The sequence below is a fragment of the Saccopteryx bilineata genome, chromosome 2, assembly GCF_036850765.1.
Source record: "Saccopteryx bilineata isolate mSacBil1 chromosome 2, mSacBil1_pri_phased_curated, whole genome shotgun sequence".
Lineage (NCBI taxonomy): Eukaryota > Metazoa > Chordata > Mammalia > Chiroptera > Emballonuridae > Saccopteryx > Saccopteryx bilineata.
In genome coordinates, this window is record NC_089491.1 from 358,412,981 (window position 1) to 358,433,978 (window position 20,998).

At 43.2% G+C, this 20,998-nt stretch overlaps 1 protein-coding gene and 1 non-coding gene across 3 annotated transcripts in view; one reads left to right on the forward strand and one right to left on the reverse strand.

Annotated features, from left to right (window-relative positions):
- The first annotated feature begins 32 nt into the window (after positions 1 to 32).
- ZZEF1 (zinc finger ZZ-type and EF-hand domain containing 1) overlaps positions 33 to 20,998 on the forward strand; it is a 133,237-nt gene continuing 112,271 nt past the window's right edge. For both annotated transcript variants that reach the window (XM_066262972.1, XM_066262973.1), the window contains exon 1: positions 33 to 524. In XM_066262972.1, coding sequence (XP_066119069.1) covers positions 171 to 524 — 354 coding nt within the window. In that variant the 5' untranslated portion in view covers positions 33 to 170. The remainder of the gene's footprint in view (positions 525 to 20,998) is intronic.
- On the reverse strand, positions 15,990 to 16,065 carry TRNAA-UGC (transfer RNA alanine (anticodon UGC)). The gene has a single exon. It is a non-coding gene; the product is annotated as a tRNA-Ala (tRNA).

Sequence of the window (20,998 nt, forward strand, 5' to 3'; positions counted from 1 at the left end):
CGGCTCCTTAGCGACAGCAGTCCTCGCTTGACGGCGAGGAAGCCGGAAGCCGCAGCCGCCGCCGCGTCCCCTCCCCGTCCCCGCCCGCCGGGTACTGGCTGAGGTTGACAGGTCGAGGCGGGGAGGCGGCGGCGGCAGAGGCAGAGCCGGGAGCCCGGGACCGAGACCCCATGGGGAACGCTCCGAGTCATAGTAGTGAAGACGAAGCGGCACCCGCGGGGGGCGAGAGCTGGGGCCCGCACCAGGACTGGGCCGCGGACTCCGGCATGACCCCCGGCCCGGGCCCTGCCGGACCGGCGCTGCCACCAGCCCCAGCACTGCTGGAGCCGGCCCGGCTGCGCGAGGCGGCGGCAGCGCTGCGGCCCTCGCCGCCCTGCGAGTCTCTGGTGTCCAGGCACCACGGCGCTCTGTTGCGCTGGCTGGAAGAGCGGCTGGGTCGCGGTGAAGAGTCCGTCACCCTGGAGCAGTTCCGGGAACTGCTGGAGGCTCGCGGCGCCGGCTGCTCCGGCGAGCAGTTCGAGGAGGTTAGGGCTGACTGGCGACGGCGGGCTGGGGGGCAGGGCGGTTGCCCCCAAGGGCGGGAGGAGATGGGCTGTGGCTTTGGAGAGGCCAGGCAGGAACCCGTGGAGTCCGCAGGGTCAGAGGATGGAAGCAGGGGGTTGCCGGGACTTAATTTACATGGGGTGCTTACAGCCTGTGCACGACTGGAGGCGGCTACAGATTTCTATAACCGTTTACTTAAAATGTGGGAAGCCTAGATTAGGCCGTTATTGCTGTGAGGAAGTGAACAAGACCAGTGTCTTTGCATTTTGTTGTAGTAAAGATAATTGTGCAGTTGCCGGACGCTTGATCAGCTGTTCTCTGGAGCTTTAGGATCTGGGTCCAGAACAGTTTAAGGGAAAGGAGATGAAGTGAGCAAGAGAGTGGCAGTGAAAACCATTCTGCTTTATTGGCCGTGGAGTTTTACAGAGCACCTTCTGAATTCAGTGTGGGCACCTAGCAAAAGTGGGAGGGGAGTAACATATACTGGAAACACATTCTAAAAGCCATTTTCCTCAGGCAAAAACTAGCTTTTCCAAGATCACATTTGCCTTTAGATCTTTGAAGACCATATTTTAGGCTAATTTAAACCTCCATAGAACCTAAAACTTATAGGCAAATACTAGGTTTCCTGTGAATGCTTGTAATTATATAGTTTTTGGCATAATTACCAACATTGTCTCTATTAAATCATTAACAGCAAGTTGAGCCCTGACTGGATGGCTCAGTTGGTTAGAGCATCGTTCAGAAGCACAGAGGTTGCCCATTCGATCCCCAGTCGGGGCACATAGTAGCAGATCGATGTTCCTGTTTCTCTCTTCCTCTCTCCTTTCCTCCCGCTCTCTCTCACTCAAATCAATACAATAAACATTAGAAAAAAACCCCACAGCAAGTCGATATGGCAACAAAATATTTTCCAGGGAAGAGTTCTAAGAAATTACCTGTACTTCATTTTAGAGTTAAGAGAACTGATCCAGGGTCACACAGTAAATCCTTGGCAAAACGGAGACAGTCATTCAGATCTTTTGATTTTTGTTTGTGTTATCCTCTCAACCCTTCTTGGGACCCTATTTATTTAACTCTACAATGTTATAACAGAAAGGCGTTTAATTTTTGAAAATGAGTAAGCCATCTACAATGTCAATGAAGGGTAAATATATAAAACAGTAACTAACAGCTACTTGTAATGCCATAAAGGTGATGTACACTTTAAAACCAAAGGCTTGTAAAATATTTTAAGTATGTTTTCCTATACATGGCCATAAAATTCAGATAATGTGGTTTGAATGTTTCTTATATTTTCCTTTATTTATTTACTTAAAATCAATTTGTCATTCCATTTATTTATGCATTTATTGCTTGATTCTTCTTAAAAATTTTCCCTTGACTTGAGAGAGAGAGAGAGAGAGAGAGAGAGAATAAAATAGAGAGAGAAGCATCAACTTGTTGTTCCACTTAGTTCCATTTAGTTGTGTACTTACTGATTGCTTCTTGTGCCCTTACTGGAGATCAACCCTGCAACCTTGGTGTGTTGGGATGCTGCTCTAACCAACCGACCTACCTGGCCAGAGCTCTTACATTTTCCTTTTTTTTTAAAAAAAAAAAAAGACCTTTAAGACTTCCCAGCTCTAGAAAATGTTGGTCATATTAGTTAGTGAAAGACCTCCATGTTTTTTTCAGTCACAGTTCCTATTCAATATTATTTTGTATTAGTTTTAGGTGTACAGCATAGTGGTTAGACAGACATATACACTTTATATAAAGTGTTCTCCTTGATATTTCAAGTACCCACCTGACACCATAGATAGTTATTACAATGTTACTGACTATATTAACTAGACTGTACATACCTATGACTGTTCCATAACTACCAATTGGTACTTCACCTTTTTAACCCAGTCCCCTAACCTCCTCCCCTCTGGCAAACATCAGTCTCTTCTCCATATCTATGAATCTGTTTCAGTTTTATTTGTTCTATTCTTTAGATTTTACATGTAAGTGAAATCATATGCTATTTGTCTTTCTCTGGGTGCCATTTCACTTAGCATAGCACCCTTCAGGTCCATGTATACTGTCACAAATGGTAAGAATTCATTCTTTTTTATGGTCGAGTAATATTTCACTGTATATATGTACCAATCTTTTTTATCCACTAGTCTACTGATGGGCACTTGGGTTGCTTCCATATCTTGACTTTTATAAATAACACTGTAGTAAACATAGGGGTGCATATATTATTTTGAATTAGTGTTTTGGATATCTTCAGATATATACCTAAAAGTGCAATTGTTGGATCATAAGGCAATATCATTTTAATTTTTTGAGGAAGCTACACACTGTTTTCCATAGTGGCTGCAACTAATCTACATTCTCACCAAAAAGTACATGAGGGTTCCCTTTTCTCCACACCCTCATTAACACTTATTTATTGATATATTGATGATAGCTATTCTGACAGTTGTAAAGTGATATCTCATGTGGTTTTAATTTGCATTTCCCTGATGATTAGTGAAGTTGAGCATCTTTTCATGTGTCTATTGGCCATCTGTATATCCTCTTTGGAGAAGTGTCTATTCAGGTCCTCCGTCCCTCCCCCCATTTTTTTTTTTTATTTTTATTTTTTTGTATTTTTCTGAAGCTGGAAACGGGGAGGCAGTCAGACTCCCGCATGTGCCTGACTGGGATCCACCCGGCATGGGGGCGACGCTCTGCCCATCTGGGGCGTTGCTCTGTTGCAACCAGAGCCACTTTAGCGCCTGCGTCAGAGGCCATGGAGCCATCCTCAGCGCCTGGGCCAACCTTGCTCCAATGGAGCCTCGGCTGCGGGAGGGGAAGAGAGAGACAGAGAGGAGAAGGAGAGGGGGAGGGGTGGAGAAGCAATGGGCGCTTTTCCTGTGTGCCCTGGCCGGGAATCGAACCCGGGACTCCTGCACGCCAGGCCAATGCTCTACCACTGAGCCAACCGGCCAGGGTCCCCCCATTTTTTAAAAAAGATTTTATTTATTGATTTTAGAGAGAGGAGAAAGAGGCAGGGGGAGGAGCAGGAAGCATCAACTCATAGTTGTTTCTTGTATGTGCCTTGACCAGGCAAGCCTGAGGTTTTAAACCTGTGACCTCAGCATTCCAGGTTGATGCTTTATCCACTGTGTCACCACAGATCAGGCTCCTCTGCCCATTTTTTAAATTGAATTATTGGTGTTTTTTGGTGTTGACTTGTACAAGTTTTTTATAAACTTATCCTTATCAGATGTATCAGCAAGACATTCTCCTATTAAGTGGGTTATCTTTTCATTTTGGTGCAAGTTTCTGTTCCTTGCAAAAACTTTTTAGTTTGATGTAGTCACATTTGTTTATTTTCTCTTTCGTTTCCCTTGAACAAAGAGATACATTAGAAAAAATATTGCTAAGAGCAATGTCAGAAATTTTATTCCCTATGTTTTCTTCTAGGATTTTTATGGTTTAAACCTTACATTTAGGTCTTTAATCTCTTTTTAATTCATTCTTGTGTATTGTGTAAGAAGGTAGTTTCATTTTTTGCATATACCTGTCCAGTTTCCCAACACCATTTATTGAATAGATTGTCTTTATCGCATTGTATGTTCTTGCCTCCTTTGTTAAATATTAACTGACTCTATAAGCATAGGTTTATTTCTGTACTCAGTTCTGTTCCATTGATCTATGTGTATGTGTCTGTTTTTATGCCCATACCATACTGTTTTGATTACTCTAGCCTTGTAGTATAGTTTGACATCAAGATTGCTATTTCGCCTGACCAGGCGGTGGCGTAGTGGATAGAGCATCGGACTGGGATGCAGAGGACCCAGGTTCGAGACCCCAAGGTCACCAGCTTGAGCGCAGGCTCATCTGGCTTGAGGAGAAAAAAAAGCTCACCAGCTTGGATCCAAGGTCGCTGGCTCGAGCAAGGGGTTACTTGGTCTACTGAAGGCCCACGGTCAAGGCACATATGAGAAAGCAATCAATGAACAATTAAGGTGTCGCAACGAAAAACTGATGATTGATGCTTCTCATCTCGCTCCGTTCCTGTCTGTCTGTCCCTATCTATCTCTCTCTCTGACTCTCTCTCTGTCCTTGTAAAAAAAAAAAAGATTGCTATTTCTTTTATTTACTTATTTATTTATTTTAAGTGAGAGATAGTGAGACAGACTCCCACATGTGCCCAGCTGGGATCCACAGGGCAGCCTCTATCCGTGGCTGATGCTTAAATCAGCTGGGCTATTTTTAGCACCTGAGGCCAACATGCTGGGACCAAATGAGCTATCCTCAATGTGTGGGCCAGTGGTCAAACCAGTTGAGCCACTGCCTGCAGGTGGGGAAGAGGGAAAGAAGGAGGGGAGGAGAAAGGGGAGAGAAGCAGATGGTCATATCTCTTGTGTGCTCTGACCAGGAATTGATCTTGGGATGTCTGTACACCAGGCTGATGCTCTATTCACTGAGCAAACTGGCCAGGGCCTCATTTTAATTTTTAAATTCCAAGAATACCCATAATACTTGCTACTCTAGTCCTATATTATGCTATATATGTATATAGTATATTATGAGACAGTGAAACCATGCAAGAAAGCTGTGTGGATCTGTTGAGGGGATTGGCACATTTCCAAATTGTCCAAAAGAGAATGTAGACAAACAGTGTATTATGAGAGTGTCTGGCAGGAATAGAGCTACAGGTGAAGTTTATGGGAGTCTTGTAATGTAAAGCCAAGAAATACTAGAGGTGTGGTCCAGAAATCACACAAAGACTTATGTTATTTATTAAGTCATTGAGCAAATATTTGTTAGGCATTTACCGAGTGCCAAACAAGAGTATTTAACTCCATCAAGGGAATCAAGGAAGACTTACCTGTGAGGAACATTTCAGCTCTGATTTGAAGGATGAAAGCAGACAAGGAGCAGAAGGTGTTAGCAGTGTTTAAAGCAGAGGGAATTGCATGCATGAGTCCAGATAATGGAGAATCTGGAAGAATGGTATGATATTAGGGTTAAACAAAACTGCTTCAGCCTGACCAGGCGGTGGTGCAATGGATAGAGTGTCGTACTAGGATGCAGAAGACCCAGGTTCGAGATCCCGAGGTCGCCAGCTTGAGCGTGGGCTCATCTGATTTGAGCAAAACAAAAAACAAACAAAAAAAAACCTCACCAGCTTGAGCCCAAGGTCGCTGGCTCAAGCAAGGGGTTACTCGGTCTGCTGAAGGCCCACAGTCAAGGCACATATGAGAAAGCAGTCAATGAACAACTAAGGTGTTGCAACGCACAACGAAAAACTAATAATTGATACTTCTCATCTCTCCGTTCCTGTCTGTCTGTCCCTGTCTATCCCTCTTTCTTCTGACTCTCTCTCTCTGTCTCTGTAAAGAAAAAAAAAACTGCTTCAAGGGACAGAAAATTCAGTGCAACAGTAGTTTAAACAATAAAGAAGCTTCTTATGTAAGAGGCCAAGTAGGCAGTCCAGGGTTGATATGGCAGTTTCACAGTTATCAAGAACCTGGCTTTATCCATCTTGTGCTGTTATCCTCCATAGGCACTTTCTACCTAGTGATCCAAGTGACTCATTCAGTTGTTACTTTCCACATTCCAACCAGTAGGAAAAGAAAGAGAGAAGGAAAGGCCACGCCTCCTTTCTTAAAGGTATGGCTCCTATCCCATTGTCCAAATCCAGTCACATAGCTGCAAGGGAGCCTGGGAAATGTCCTTATTCCATGGCCATATCAGCTAAAATTCAGGATTTCATTACTGAGAGAGAAAATGATTACTGGGTTATTTAAAATAAAAAATTTTTAAGCTAGGGAGAGAGAGAGACAGACAGACAGGAAAGGAGATGAGAAGCATTAATTCTTTGTTGATTCACGTTAGTTGTTCATTGATTGCTTTCTCATGTGTTCCTTGACTGGAGGGCTCCAGCAGAGCTAGTGACCCCTTGCTCAATCCAGCAATCTTTAGGCTCAACCCAGTGACCATGGGGTCATGTCCATGATCCCATGCTCAAGCTGGTGAGCCCATGCTCAAGCCAGCAACCTCAGGGTTTCAAACCTGAGCCTTCAGCATCCCAGGCTGATGCTCCCTGTCCACTGTGCCACCGTCTGGTCAGGCCAGATATGATTAGCAGTGTTTTACTCATGTGGGTAGATCATAGATTACAACAGGAGAAGAACAAGGTTAGAGAAGTAGGCAGAGATCAGATTATGGAAGTTTCTTGCATACTTTGTTAATTAGGAGTTTGGAAACAGTGAAGTTTTAAATCAAGTGCCATAATGGTTGTGGCTGTCTTGTAGGAGAATCGGGGACAGGCGGAGAAGGGTCAGAGTAGACCCAAGCAGATCAGTTAGGAGGCTAGTATGACAAATTTGGGATAGGAAAGGTTGGGGCTTGGGTTGTTAATAAAATTTAATGTTTGATGACTCTTACTGGTTACCACTGGTTATTTGTTTTTATTTTTATTTGTTTTTTTATTTTTTTTAAATAATTATTTTTATTTATTTTATTTTATTTTTTTACAGAGACAGAGAGAGAGTCAGAGTGGGGGATAAACAGGGACAGACAGGAACGGAGAGATGAGAAGCATCAATCATTAGTTTTTCGTTGTGCATTGCGACACCTTAGTTGTTCATTGATTGCTTTCTCATATGTGCCTTGACCGTGGGCCTTCAGCAGACCAAATAACCCCTTGCTCGAGCCAGCAACCTTAGGTCCAAGCTGGCGAGTTTTTTGCTCAAGCCAGATGAGCCCGCGCTCAAACTGGCAACCTCGAGGTCTCGAACCTGGGTCCTCCACATCCCAGTCTGACGCTCTATCCACTGCGCCACTGCCTGGTCAGGCTTATTTGTTTATTTTTTAATTAAGTGAAAACAGGAGAGGCAGAGAGACAGACACCCACATGCACTCCAAGTGGGATCCACCAGGCAAGCCCTCTATGGGGTAATATTCTGCCCATCTGGGGCATTGCTCTGTTGCTTGGCAGCTGAGCTATTTTTAGTGCTGGAGGCAGAGGCCCTGGGGCCAACTTGCTCAGCCAATCAAACCATGGCTGTGGGAGAAGAGAGTAGGGTGGAGGGGAGAAGCAGATGGTCACTTCTGTGTGCCCTGACCAGGAATTGAATCAGGGACATCTACCCACCAGGCTGACACTCAACCACTGAGCAAACTGGTTATTTGAAGAGAATGGTTCTGACTCAGAACGAAAGCTTAGCCAAGGTTTAAAAACCTCAAAATCATCTCACAGTTGTAGTCCTGTTTATATTATATTATAAGTAAGGAATAATTATATTGGTAATAAAAAATATTAGCTATGCATTTGATTCTGGCTTTAAAAATAAGTCTGTGTTTGATTTGATTAAGTACACATTTCTGTGTTTTAGTTAATTCCAAATGTAAGGTTCTGAAAATGTGTTTTAATAAAATTTAAGCATTTTTGTAAAATAATAAAATGTCTTTATAGAGGCAACTAAAATGATGAATTATTTTTCGTTATTTTACGAGAGCTAGCACTATGGAGCGGGTTATTATCAGTGTACATTATTTATTATTGTAACACTAAGAGTTTCTAAGTTATACGTGTTGGTTCTTTGGGTTCCTAATTTGCATTGCTTTTCATGTCCACCCAGCTGTCTTGCCTTCACATTTCTGTGACCATAATTGCTTGAGGTGGTGTCCTAAAGAAGTTCTTGGATTTGTTCCATGGACCAAAGTCTGAAATGTTATCATTTTATAGTACAGCATGCCTTTTCTCATGGTAGGTGTGGTCCGTGGAGAAGGACTCTGGTTTGCTCACAGGGAGCAGTGTTTAATTGACTCCTAGGTAGAAGAAAAATAGAGTTAAAATTAAATTCTTATTGACATTAGAGATTAGAGATTAGATATTGTGCTTTTAATATGATATGCTTCCAGAAAAATCATGTGGACTCCAGGGCAGAAAAACTGCTGAGCGCAGGCTGATAGCAGATGGCTTTAAGATAGCGTCAATGTAGGATACACCCAAACCTTAAGAATTTTTATGGGTTTATTTGAGCCAAACTGATGACAGTTGCCGGGAAGAGCAAATGGAAAATGGCATTTTTACTGCTTATTTTATACATCAGAATCAAAGGGGGAGAGGAAAAGAGTTACATGAAATCTATTGTGGATAAATTAAGGAGGCAGGAGATAGAAATCTGGTATTGGATAAAAAGTAACTATTTTTTTTACATAGGCAGGTATTGGATGGTGAAATTAACATGACAGTAACGGGCTTTATGGGCATTGCTCTATTGGTTGTACCCTGAGGGGTCTGGAAAAGAAAATTACTTTTACTTTTCAAAGGCATGTTACTCTTATATTTTAAAAATATGTTATCAGGTATGTATTATAGATGCAAAAAGACAACAGGCTCAAGTAAGGTAAACATTGACCTTTGTTAGGGAAAATACTGCCTCAGGACATGACTACCTGTCAGAATCTGCTTTTAGTTAGAGAGTTTTAATTTTGATCTATCCTCGGTGGTTTTTTAGGTCTCTTGAGTTTGTAAGGCTGCCTTGTAGGCCTCCCCTGTGCTTGTCAGGTTTCGTCTGTGGCTCCTTTTTTGTCCATAGTAGGAATTTAATATGAATAGGCCTTAATTTATTAATTTGCCAAATTAGCATTGGTGCCTGCTTTGTGAAATTTATTGGGTTGTAAACCCTGAGGGAAGGACCATTTTTATTCATTTATTGTATTAGCAGTCTTGGCTCCTAGCTAGCACTCAGTGTTTTCCCCCATAGTGCCCTCGTTTTAATTTTTTTTTTGTTTTGTTTTGTTTTTTGTATTTTTCTGAAGCTGGAAACGGGGAGAGACAGTCAGACAGACTCCTGCATGCGCCGGACCGGGATCCACCCGGCACGCCCACCAGAGGCACGCCCACGAGGGGGCGATGCTCTGCCCACCAGGGGGCGATACTCTACCCCTCTGGGGGGTCGCTCTGCCACGACCAGAGCCACTCTAGCGCCTGGGGCAGAGGCCAAGGAGCCATCCCCAGTGCCCGGGCAGTCTTTTGCTCCAATGGAGCCTTGGCTGCGGGAGGGGAAGAGAGAGACAGAGAGGAAGGGGGGGGGGGGTGGAGAAGCAAATGGGCGCTTCTCCTATGTGCCCTGGCCAGGAATTGAACCCGGGTGCCCCGCAAGCCAGGCCAACGCTCTACCGCTGAGCCAACCGGCCAGGGCCCCTCGTTTTAATTTTAACAGGTTGGATATGGTGTAGTCTTCATTCTCCAATCTCATATATTATAGTCAATCTATAACCTTTTCATAATTTATTTCTTGATGTTGGAGGAATCAGTTAAGTATAATTTTAGTGAAAATTTTTATCATGTTGGAAGTATTAATCAAATAATTTAAAATGACTCCGAGCCCAAGAACCATGCAAACATAAGTACACAATTGTTATTCTCTACTCCAGTGGTCCCTAATCCCCAGGCCATGGACCAGTACCGGTCCACAGAGAAAGAATAAATAACTTACATTATTTCCATTTTATTTATATTTAAGTCTGAACAATGTTTTATTTTTTTAAAATGACCAGATTCCCTCTGTTACATCCGTCTAAGACTCACTCTTGACGCTTGTCTCGGTCACGTGATACATTTATCTGTCCCACCCTAAAGGCCGGTCCATGAAAATATTTTCTGACATTAAACCAGTCCATGGCCCAGAAGAGGTTGGGGACCACTGCCCTTCAAGACAGTGTGAGATGTCTGTATGCGCAATAAAGATGAGGCAGGCTACAGGCATTGCTTACCCTTAGCTCAGAGCCCGCAGGGCCCCCACTGCCTGAGGAATCCTCTGAATGAGTGGGAGCCCACAGGCTGGCCTGTCTCCCTGTCTGAGCTCATCTACCTCTGTCCCCCTGCACAAGCCCTGTGCTCTGCCCAGTGGAATACCTCCCTTGCCCTGCATGTGGACCTTGCTTTACTCAGTTCTTGCCTTAGTACTGTCACCTGGCCAGGACCAAGACTTTCCTGTGGCATAGTTCTGATGGCTTGTATATAATGGTGTTTCTAGCCCCACCTTTGAGGATTTTGTTTCCTGTTCTGTATAGGTCACTGTCACTTGGCACTTAGAGCACACTGTGTGATCTTGTTCTGCAACTAGGCTGTGACCCCCCCCCCCCATACTACTCTAGCACACAGGAAGTCATCAGTAAGTGATGGCCATAAACGGTGATGAGGCAGTTTAGAAGAGAAAGATCCTGGGTGAACTATAGGTTATTTTGGCCCTGGGTGCTTTGCTGGGGGGTGGGGAAGATGGTGGTATTGGCTTCTTTTGGAAAAATTCATGATCTAAGAGAACTATGGAAGAAAGGTCATATAAGGTCATATCTATTTTGCCTTTTCCTTATTTCTAAAATGTCACTTCATCATGGACTATCTTGCTTTAGAAACTTCAGTGTCAAATACTAGCCTGACACTTTGGTATTTCCACAGCCACGTCCATTCACTGTTTCTCCTGTATGTGGGAGTTTGCCTTCTGTTTCTCTCCCCTTCAGCCCTTTGCTCCATCCTAAGCCCTTCTCACTTTCAAGGACCACAGAGAAGCATTTACTAGTAGCATGGAGTTTGGGAAAGGCTTCATGAAACCAGGGCTTGAGAGGCTGGAAGAATTTGCCAGGCAAAGGAGAAAAGAGATACAGTTGTTCCTCGCCATATCGCAGTTCACTTTTCGTGGTCTCACTGTAACGCAGATTTTTAAATTGTATATATCTAATTTTGTATCACGTATTTTTCCCTATTTGTGGGATTTTGTGGTATATAGGTATTTTTATATATTTATTATTTTAATTATTTTTGTGGTAAAATAAGCATTTTCTAGCCTAAAAAATTGAAAACAATAAAAAATATAAAAATGTCAATTAAAACATCATTTAAGTTGTATATTCACTGGTGAGTACCCATATAGAATTTTATATGTTGTTAAAATTAGGTAGGTTTCAGAGTATAGAAAGTGTTTAAGAGCATAGGAAATATTTATAAGATGTGGGAAAGGTTAATAACAGTGTGGGAAAGGTTTATAAGAGTGTGGGGAGGGTTTATAAAGCCTTCAAATATATATAAATAATAAACATAAGGTCGCTACTTCGTGGATTTTCACCTATCATGGGGTGTCAGTCAAATAAGTTTGTAAATATGATATATATGTTTGCTCGCTTATAGTTTGCATGGGGTGTGGGAGACAAGCTGTAAGCTGGCAAAGTCATTATAGCCTAAGATCTTTTCAAAACTAAGCTTTTCCCCACACCCTTGACTGTTTCATGATAGGGGGTGGTGCACTCTTATGAGGAATCCCATTTACGCCTCAGATAAGTTGCTTTGTATCAGAGACTTTCTTATTTATATATTGGCTTAAAGGCTATAATTTCTACACTATAAGATAAGGCAGACCAGGGGCACTCTCACTCAGATCCTGTCATCAGCATTGCAGAGAAGAGGCAGCCAAGATGGTGGAATGCTGAAGTAGAAGCCAGTTTGTGCAGAGAGAAGGAGATGGGGAACAGAGGTGAATAAGGTTGGTGAGGTAGAAACCTTTGATTCTAGGAATACTCGGATGAGTCAGTGGTTTTGGGAGCCCTGACTGGAAAGGGAAGTGTTTTCCCACTGTGTGTATTTTCTTGCCCACCGGGTGCAAGCTAGGATTAAAGATAATGGCCCACCAGTTCTTGGCTCCGTTGTTTAATTACCATCTGTCTGAATCAAATGCGAACCTGCACAGGCCAGGCAGCTGTGATGGTGGCTGTGGCTACTGGCTTTACATGGGGGTTCTGGAACCTAACCCCTGCAATAAACGAAGGACCACTGTATTCCATTTGAGAGGTATACCATGTGCAAATATGTTGAGGTGAGAAAGAACATGGCAGATTGGGGGAATGATACCCCTTTGGCACCTAGTCTAGAGTCTGAGTTGGCTTGGATTTTAGTAACCATTGCATGCAACCTGTTTCCTCCTCCGTTATGCCTTGATTAGTATAGCCTTTGAGCACATTAACTTTTTGGATAATCTTGTCACCTTAATTAGAGACAAAAGAATACTGAGATCTTTTTGCTTTCGATCTCTGTCCCTCATCCTACATTTATGTTAGAGTTGCAATTAAGCAAGACACATGGAGACAAAATACCTCCACAAGGCAACTTTAGTAACTTCTGCAGAAGGGTGCGCTGCTGCTAGTGAAAGCTGGCCAGCAAGCATGTGGGCAAGGGGGTAGGTTCTGTTTTTATCCCTAATGCAGGCCCTAGGCTGGGTCCTGCCCCCTTGGCTCCGGTGTTGACCGTATAATCTTACTTTTAACTGGTTGGCTAGTTTAAATGGCTTCACGAAGGGAGGAGGGAAAAGTGGGGATAGAGAAACCAGATGAAGAAGAGGGTTGGGGAAATTCCTGTTGAAGAAAAAAACATGAGGTAAACTGTTTTTCCTTCAGTCCCCCCTATTCTTAATATGTTTTCATTCTTTTCTTCAAACTTGGTAAGCAGAAGTTGGCTCTGGTCATCGGTGTTCATTAATAGCATCTCAAAGTAAGGGGGAGGGCTCTGCTTCATTATGGCTGTTTTGATCAGTCTCTGAATTAGGCCTTGAGCATATGGGATGATGCAGCATTCTATAAGAATCAAGACTTCAATAACAATTATTAGGGCAGTGACTACAGAGGTACTGGTCCTTTCCATTTTCCAAACCATTGTTCAAGTTTTCAGCTAATTCATCTGTTAGAGTTGTCAGTCCGTGTAAGGCTTTGGTAATGGTACCATCAGGGGCTGTGTTATTGGAGATGTAGGTACAATGTTGAGTTTCAGTCATAACACACACTCTACGTTGCTCTGCTAGTATCATCTAGAGCTAGTCTATTCTCCCAGGCCATATGGCTGGTAGAACCAAACTGTTCTGCAATTTTCTTAATCACATCCCTACTGTAATTGACAAATCTTTGTTGATTATAATATATAATATATAGTTTATCCAATTTACATTCTTGTTTATGGTTACTCACCAGAATAAGGCTGATTTAAATCCAGCTACAATTTGATTCCATGCCTTGAACTTGTTGGGAACCCACTGTGGAACTCCAATAGAGCGTGTGTGTGTGTGTGTGTGTGTGTGTGTGTGTGTGTGTGTGTGTAAGGGTCGAATGACTCTCTGGTAGTAACCATACTCCTTTTGCTTTGCCTGTTCTGTGACAAGTTAGGAGGGGAGGCAGGGGAAGCAAATGCCAGGGTAAAAGGGATGGCCAGTTATATTGGGGAGCAAATGCTGCCCCAGCTAACTGGTAAAGTCTCATAGATCCTTGTCCCGTAATACCACCAAACGTCAGCTCTGGGGATTATAAGGGCAGATTGATTTGTCAGCCCTGTAAACTGTCAGCTTTCACTTTACTGAGTTAGATTTCCTACAAAGGCCAAATTGTACCCTCACCTTGAGAAGCATGAAGAAAAATTGGCTGTAGGAATAGGCATTCTAATAGCCCTCGGGGGCTGACCTGCAGGGCCTTTGACCTCAGGAAATAGCAGCAATAACGACTGACGTGACTTGTTTTACCAGGCAGTAGCATGTCGGAACAGGGCTACCATGCAGTTCAGACCATCAGGGACCAAGGACCACCCAAGTAGAAATGGGACTAGCTGAGCCTCTGGTCTTCCTGTAGCACAAGCATAACAGTTACTTTTGTTTAGGGTGCTGACAGAATATTTGATCCATTCTATCCAGGAATTTGCATCTTGGTATCCTGTTTCTATTACTCGGGTTTGTTTTATATTAAGTGAGAGGCAGGTAGGCAGCAAGACAGATTCCTACATGCGCCCCTACCAGGATCCACCTAGCAGCCCACTGGGGGTAATGTTCTGCCCATCTGGTGCTGCTGCTCTGTTGCTCAGAGCACCTGAGGTGAAGCCATGGAGCTATCCTCAGCACCTGGAGCCAACTTTCTTGTACCATTTGAGTCATGGCTGCAGGAGGTGAAGAGAGAGATGGAGGAGGGGGAAGTATGGAGAAACAGATGGTCTCTTCTCCTATGTGCCCTGACTGGGAATTGAACCTGGGACTTCCACATGCCAGGCTGATGCTCTACCACTGAGCCAACTGGCCAGGGCCTGGTAGGGTTTGTTTTAAACCCTTCACTTCTACTATGGTTACTAGGTAGAGAAAGGCTTGGAGGGCCCCCTTTTCAGTTTGGAGTCCTAGTCCTACTTTTACCATTAAATCTCTTCCCAATAAATTGGTCCCATGTCTAAGTTTACAAGGGGCTCTGGGTAGGACCCATGGGAGTAGAAGAGCCTCAGACACTGCTATTCTTCGTTGAACATCAGGAGGGGAATCAGGTTTTTCTCTTTATCCCATTCTGGGCCTTCTTTCTTAAAATGACCAGACTTTCTACATTTAAAGCATTTGTTCTCTCCCTTTCCTTCTCCTTGCCCTAGTCAACTTGCATTTTTCTCCTTCCCCTTTTTTCACCTTTGCTCACTTTCTCAGTTCCTTCCCTCTGCACAAACCTTCTACAACCTGCACAAACCTTATTCTCTATTCAGAAATAACCATCTTTCAGAACAACTTACCTTCTTCCTTTTCCTTTCAAAAGCATCTTCGTATCTTATACCTTTTATCATTAAAACTATACAGTTTCTTTCTAATTAATCAGAATTCTGTTTCTAAAACCCTTAACTTTCAATGAGGACTAAGTTAGTAATTAGCAATTTTAGATGGATACTTTTATGAACTGTGGATTAAAAAAAAAAAGATGGGGCCATGAACTAAACCTGACAAACTCATGTGAGCCCTGCAAACTTTTGAGACCCAAAGTAAACACTCAGGGTGGTCTAAATCAAACCCTTTCAGCCGAAAGTAGTTCACAGCAGGCAGTCATTTCCTAGGGAGGGGTTCCCTCTCAACAAAGGTCAATGCTCACCTCCACTCAAGCCTGTTTGTTGTCCTGCACCTACAATAATGTACCTGATAACATGCTTTTGGAATGTGAGGGTCTTTTTTTTTCTTCTTTTTCCATCAGACCAGACATCCCACCAGAGCAGAAGCCAACAGATCCCCCCATTGTTACTGTTATGTGAACCATTAACTGCTAACTTTGCCTTGTTCTTCCCTATATACTTTACTTTTTACCCAATCCCTTTTTTTTTTTTTTTTTTTTTTTTGCATTTTTCTGAAGCTAGAAACAGGGAGAGACAGTCAGACAGACTCCCGCATGCGCCCGACCGGGATCCACCCGGCACGCCCACCAGGGGCGACGCTCTGTCCACCAGGGAGCGATGCTCTGCCCATCCTGGGCGTCGCCATGTTGCGACCAGAGCCACTCTAGCGCCTGGGGCAGAGGCCACAGAGCCATCCCCAGCGCCCGGGCCATCTTTGCTCCAATGGAGCCCTGGCTGCGGGAGGGGAAGAGAGAGACAGAGAGGAAGGCGCGGCGGAGGGGTGGAGAAGCAAATGGGCGCTTCTCCTATGTGCCCTGGCCGGGAATCGAACCCGGGTCCTCCGCACGCAAGGCCGACGCTCTACCGCTGAGCCAACCGGCCAGGGCCCCCAATCCCATTTTTAAATGTGAGGTAACCCAAGTATTTTATTGTAGGTAAAGAGAATCAGAGTTTGTCCTAGAACATAAAGTATATTATCTATATATTGGATTAGAGTGAAGTCTCTGGAAAATTCAGCACTATTCAAGTCAGCTTTTAGTATCTAAAACAATAGGGGGGACTCTCCGTATATCCCTGGGGCATTACTGTCCAACTAAACTTATAACCTTCCCAGGTGAAAGCAAAGAGGTGTTTCTGTCCTTTTATTTTACAGACATGCTCAAACAGGCACTATGTGATTTGATTATTGTTGAAAAATATTGGCAATCCACAGGAATAGCTGGTAATAGATTATGTGGATTTGTAACCACAGGATGTCTGGGAATAACTAACTTATTTATAGCTTTGAGATTCTATATAAATATGTTCTACTGGAAAGTTAGAATTACAAGGGCTTGTACATAGAATTATAAATCCCCCTTTTAAGTAACCTAGTATAATGGTCTTAATTCCAGCTACTCATGCATCAGATCTTTTTTTTTTTTTTTCATTTTTAGAGAGGAGAGAGAGAGAGACAGAGAGGGAGGAAGAGGAGAGAGAGACAGAGAGAGAGAGAAGGGGGGAGGAGCTGGAAGCATCAACTCCCTATGTGTCTTGACCAGGCAAGCCCAGGGTTTCGAACCGGCGACCTCAGCATTTCCAGGTCGACGCTTTATCCACTGCACCACCACAGGTCAGGTCGTGCATCAGATCTTAAAGGATATTGGCAAGTCTTGCCAATATCTATACTGAAAAAGGCCCAAAGTTGCTTTGGAATCTCCTGCAATAAACCTTCAGCTTCAAGATTATTTTCCTTTCATGGAAATTTCTTTAAAATTATTATTTTCCCAATTGGTGCAGTATTTGATTTACTTCTAAATACATTTTACCCTATTAGATTAACTGGGGCAAATTTGATTAACAAAATATATATCACCCCTCAATATTTCCTCCTTAGAAAGGGAAAGGTTTTGATTTAACAGTCATTGGTTGATTACATATTCCTACCATTTGCACATAAGCTTTACTCTGAACTAGGATGCAACTTAGTTGGGTAAGGTTAAGAACAGATAAAGTAGCCCCCAGTATTTACAAGGGCCTCAGCAATTTTCCTTTGTAATGATAATTTTAATTTCTCCTAGTAAGGAGAAAGGAAAATGTCTTCCATAGTCCTTGGGACAACCATATGCTTACTTCTGTTTCCATTATTATACATATATATGTATCTATCTATATCTATATCTATATATATTTATACAGTGGTGCCTTGAAATACAAACAGACCAACATACGAATTTTTTTTAAGACACAAGCTGCAACTTGGTCCATATTTTTTTTCGAGATCCAAGTGAAATTCCGAGATACAAGTCATGATTCGGGAAGCTGCCCCTAGTTGACGTGTTGGCGCATGGGTCCGATATCGGCAGTTTGATATACTAGTTGACTGATTTACGAGCTTGGTTACAGAATGAATTAAATTCGTATCTCAAGGTACCACTGTGTGTGTGTGTTTATTTATTTTTGGTATTTTTCCAAAGTGAGAAGTGTGTGGAGTGTGGGGGGGGAGACAGACAGACTCCTGCATGCGCCTGACCAGATCCATCCCACATGCCCACCAGGGGGTAATGCTTGGCCCCTTTTCTGCTGCAGTCAGAGCCATTCTAGTGCCTGAGGTAGAGGCCATGGAACCATCCTCAGCCCCCGGGCCAACTTTATTCCAGTGGAGCCTTGGCTGTGGGAGAAGAGAGAGATAGAAAGGAGAGAGAGAGAAGTGGAGAAACAGATGGGTGCTTCTCCTGTGTGCCCCGACTGGGAATCAAACCCGGTACTTCCACACGCCAGGCCAACGCTCTACCGCTGAGCCAACCGGCCAGGGCCTGTACTATATATATATTTTTAATACCATTTCAGTTTCCTATAATTTGTAAGGTGACCTGGCTTTTTACAGTGAAAACAGACTCCAGACTACTCTACAAGGGTTTCTCAGCAAATCCTATTTAGTAATTGTTGCTTGGCTCTTAGAAACCAGTAAATATATTTTTTGGAATAAGTCAGAGCAGCCAGGACCACATGTTCTAACAGTTAAAATTTAAATTTCTTTGCAAACCCACTTTGGCCACTTCAAGCTGAAAATTTTCCATTTCAATAGATACTTGAAAGTTAACCTGCAGGATTATTAACAGAAGGCTGGTGTCCTTCGTGCTTGTCAACCTTAAAGGTATGATTTCCCATGTTAATTTTAGTTTTCTTTGTATATCTGCAGAGTCTGAAGAAATTTCTAGGGATATTGTGTAGTGGGTTCAAGTGTGCTGGTTGTGAATTGAGCTCCAAGGGAATTGCACCTCCCAAGTCTTCTCAAACCCTCTTACTTGTCTCTTCTCTCCCTGTCTGCCTAATACAGCCGTGAGGACTCCAAACGCTGGGTAACCAACCTTCATGTGCGCATTCCCAGATGAGTCAGTTATTCAATTACAATTAAATTTGGAAGTCCCTGTGGGGCAACCTACACATTATGAGGAGTAATGCCCTCTTGACACCTGCACAGAGATTCTTATTCACCTAAGAATACCCAAGATTTGAGCTGAAGGGAGGAAGTGCCCCTTATCTTTGGAGCTGAACGAGTTCATGCTCTCATTTATCCAGCAAAGGTCTTCTTTGTTCAGACTCACAGTTAATAGTTCCAATTGAAAAGGCCAAAATTAAAACCAGCCGTCCATTATTTATCCCCTGTCCTGCCTTAACCTAGGTCCTCAAACCTTAACCTTTAGGTTCATCTTGAGGATTTCCAAAAACAGCTCAACTAAATTAATTTTAAAAATTCTTACAGGTTTAGAAGTTGTTTTACATGGACAGAACATATTTCATTAGCAAACAAACATATCTTCAAAAGATATAACAGAGGTAACAGGAACCTTTTTTAAACCCAGGCAAACATTTAAGAACTTTAAAAAACATTAATTAAATTAAACTAGTAGTAGTATTATATGCTTTTCTAGACCACCAGGTTAAAAAAAAGTTTGGAATAACTTATATTTTACAGCATTATTAATAGTTGCAGAGAAGGCAAGACTCCTTATCTGTCCTTAGCGGCTTTCTAGGATGACCGAAATGAAGGGAGGGGATGGGCTACTGAACTGCTGCTTGGATTTTATTTTATTTTATTTTATTTATTTATTTTTTTGTATTTTTCTGAAATGAGAAGCAAGAAGGCAGAGAGACAGACTCCCGCATGCACCCAACCGGGATCCACCCAGCATGCCTACTAGGGGACAATGCTCTGCCCATCTGGGGCGTTGTTTACAACTGGAGCCATTCTAGCGCCTGAGGCGGAGGACATGGAGCCATCCTCAGCGCCCGGGCCAACATTGGCTGAGGGAGGGGAAGAGAGAGACAGAGAGGAAGGAGAGGGGTAGGGGTGGAGAAGCAGATGGGCGCTTCTCCTGTGTACCCTGGCCGGGAATCGAAGCCAGGACTTCCACACACCAGGCTGGAGCAAACCGGCCAAGGCCTTAAAAGTGCCTTTTTTTCCCTTTACATTGAGGTCCTGGCATGACCCCTCCCATTTTCATAGTCTGCACAGTCCTGACAGGTGTTAATTCTCCTATTCTCAAAACTACAACAGGTTTTAGACCTCCAGGAAGAGGCTTTAAGATATTTAAATAGCCTGGGTTGGTTTTTTTTCTAAGTTTTACTGTCTGGAAAGAGGGGTGAGATCTTTCCCCACTTTGAATTATTAACTTTTTTTTTTCACATAGAATAGTAAGAATTTCAGACAGATGAGACAGACTAGAGCTCTCAAACTGAAATTGATTCCTCCTGTTTCACAGACCTGAGTACAGTTTCACATACAAACAAGACAATTACAGTACAGAGACATGAGCATGACACATAAATAAAACCTGCAAAAACCTAATAGCGGAGTTGCTACTTGGCCCTTAACTCTAAAAACAATGAGCACAGCCCAGTAATTAGTATGGCAAGACCTTACAGAGTACAAAACCAAGAAACAAGTTGAGGATCCAAAATTCCATTGTATTTAAGTTTAAATGAGCACTCCCTACATATTCTAATTTAAAGCAAGGATGCCCAGAGCATTTGAATACAGGAATGAAACTATTTTATTTAGTTCAATATTAGGGCCGACATTTGCAATTTTGCATACAAGAACTTACTTTAGGTCTCAAAAGATCCACATCTTGGCTCTCCTAGGTTGATATCATTTGTTGCTTCTTTTTCCCCATCATTCAGAGATTATCCCAGTAACTGGGCATTTGGCCCAGTGAAACATTGGGAAGTTTCTTTCCCTTTTGTTTGGTACCATCTTTGTCTCTAGTTGTTATCTTAGAGGTGCGACTTCCTATCCTAACTGTGACATGACTTCTGAGAGAGGCTCAAAACCCCTCCCTGGAGGTTTCTTGCATTTTTGTCATTTTCTTCATCAGTCTCCAGCCACCCCCCTTATGGGGATGTTGGGTGCCTCTTAGCAATTAGTGGGTAGGTATAAACCCCCATCTTGGATCAAGCATTGCCTGATACCACCTTAAACCATGTGAGGTCACCAGAAAACTGTGAATCGGATCAGGACACTCCACACTCACTCTGTGCTTCAGCCCTACACATGCACACCACCTCCTGCACCTCTCCCCAACCACCAAGGAGTTCTTTGCTGCACCTGCAACTTGTCTTACCTTGGTCCATGCACGGAGTTGCCTGGTCGCCACAGTATCACCTTTTAGGGCCCCTTCTCCTCATTGCTGAGAATCTGGGGTTCATTCACTACCTGGGATGACTCATCCCTTTAGTCGAGGGCCACTGCAAGGGAGCAATGAGATGTGTCTCCCTCAATAGAGGGCCAAGACCCATCCGGAAGGGAATGGAGGAACCCCCAAATTGTTAGAGTTG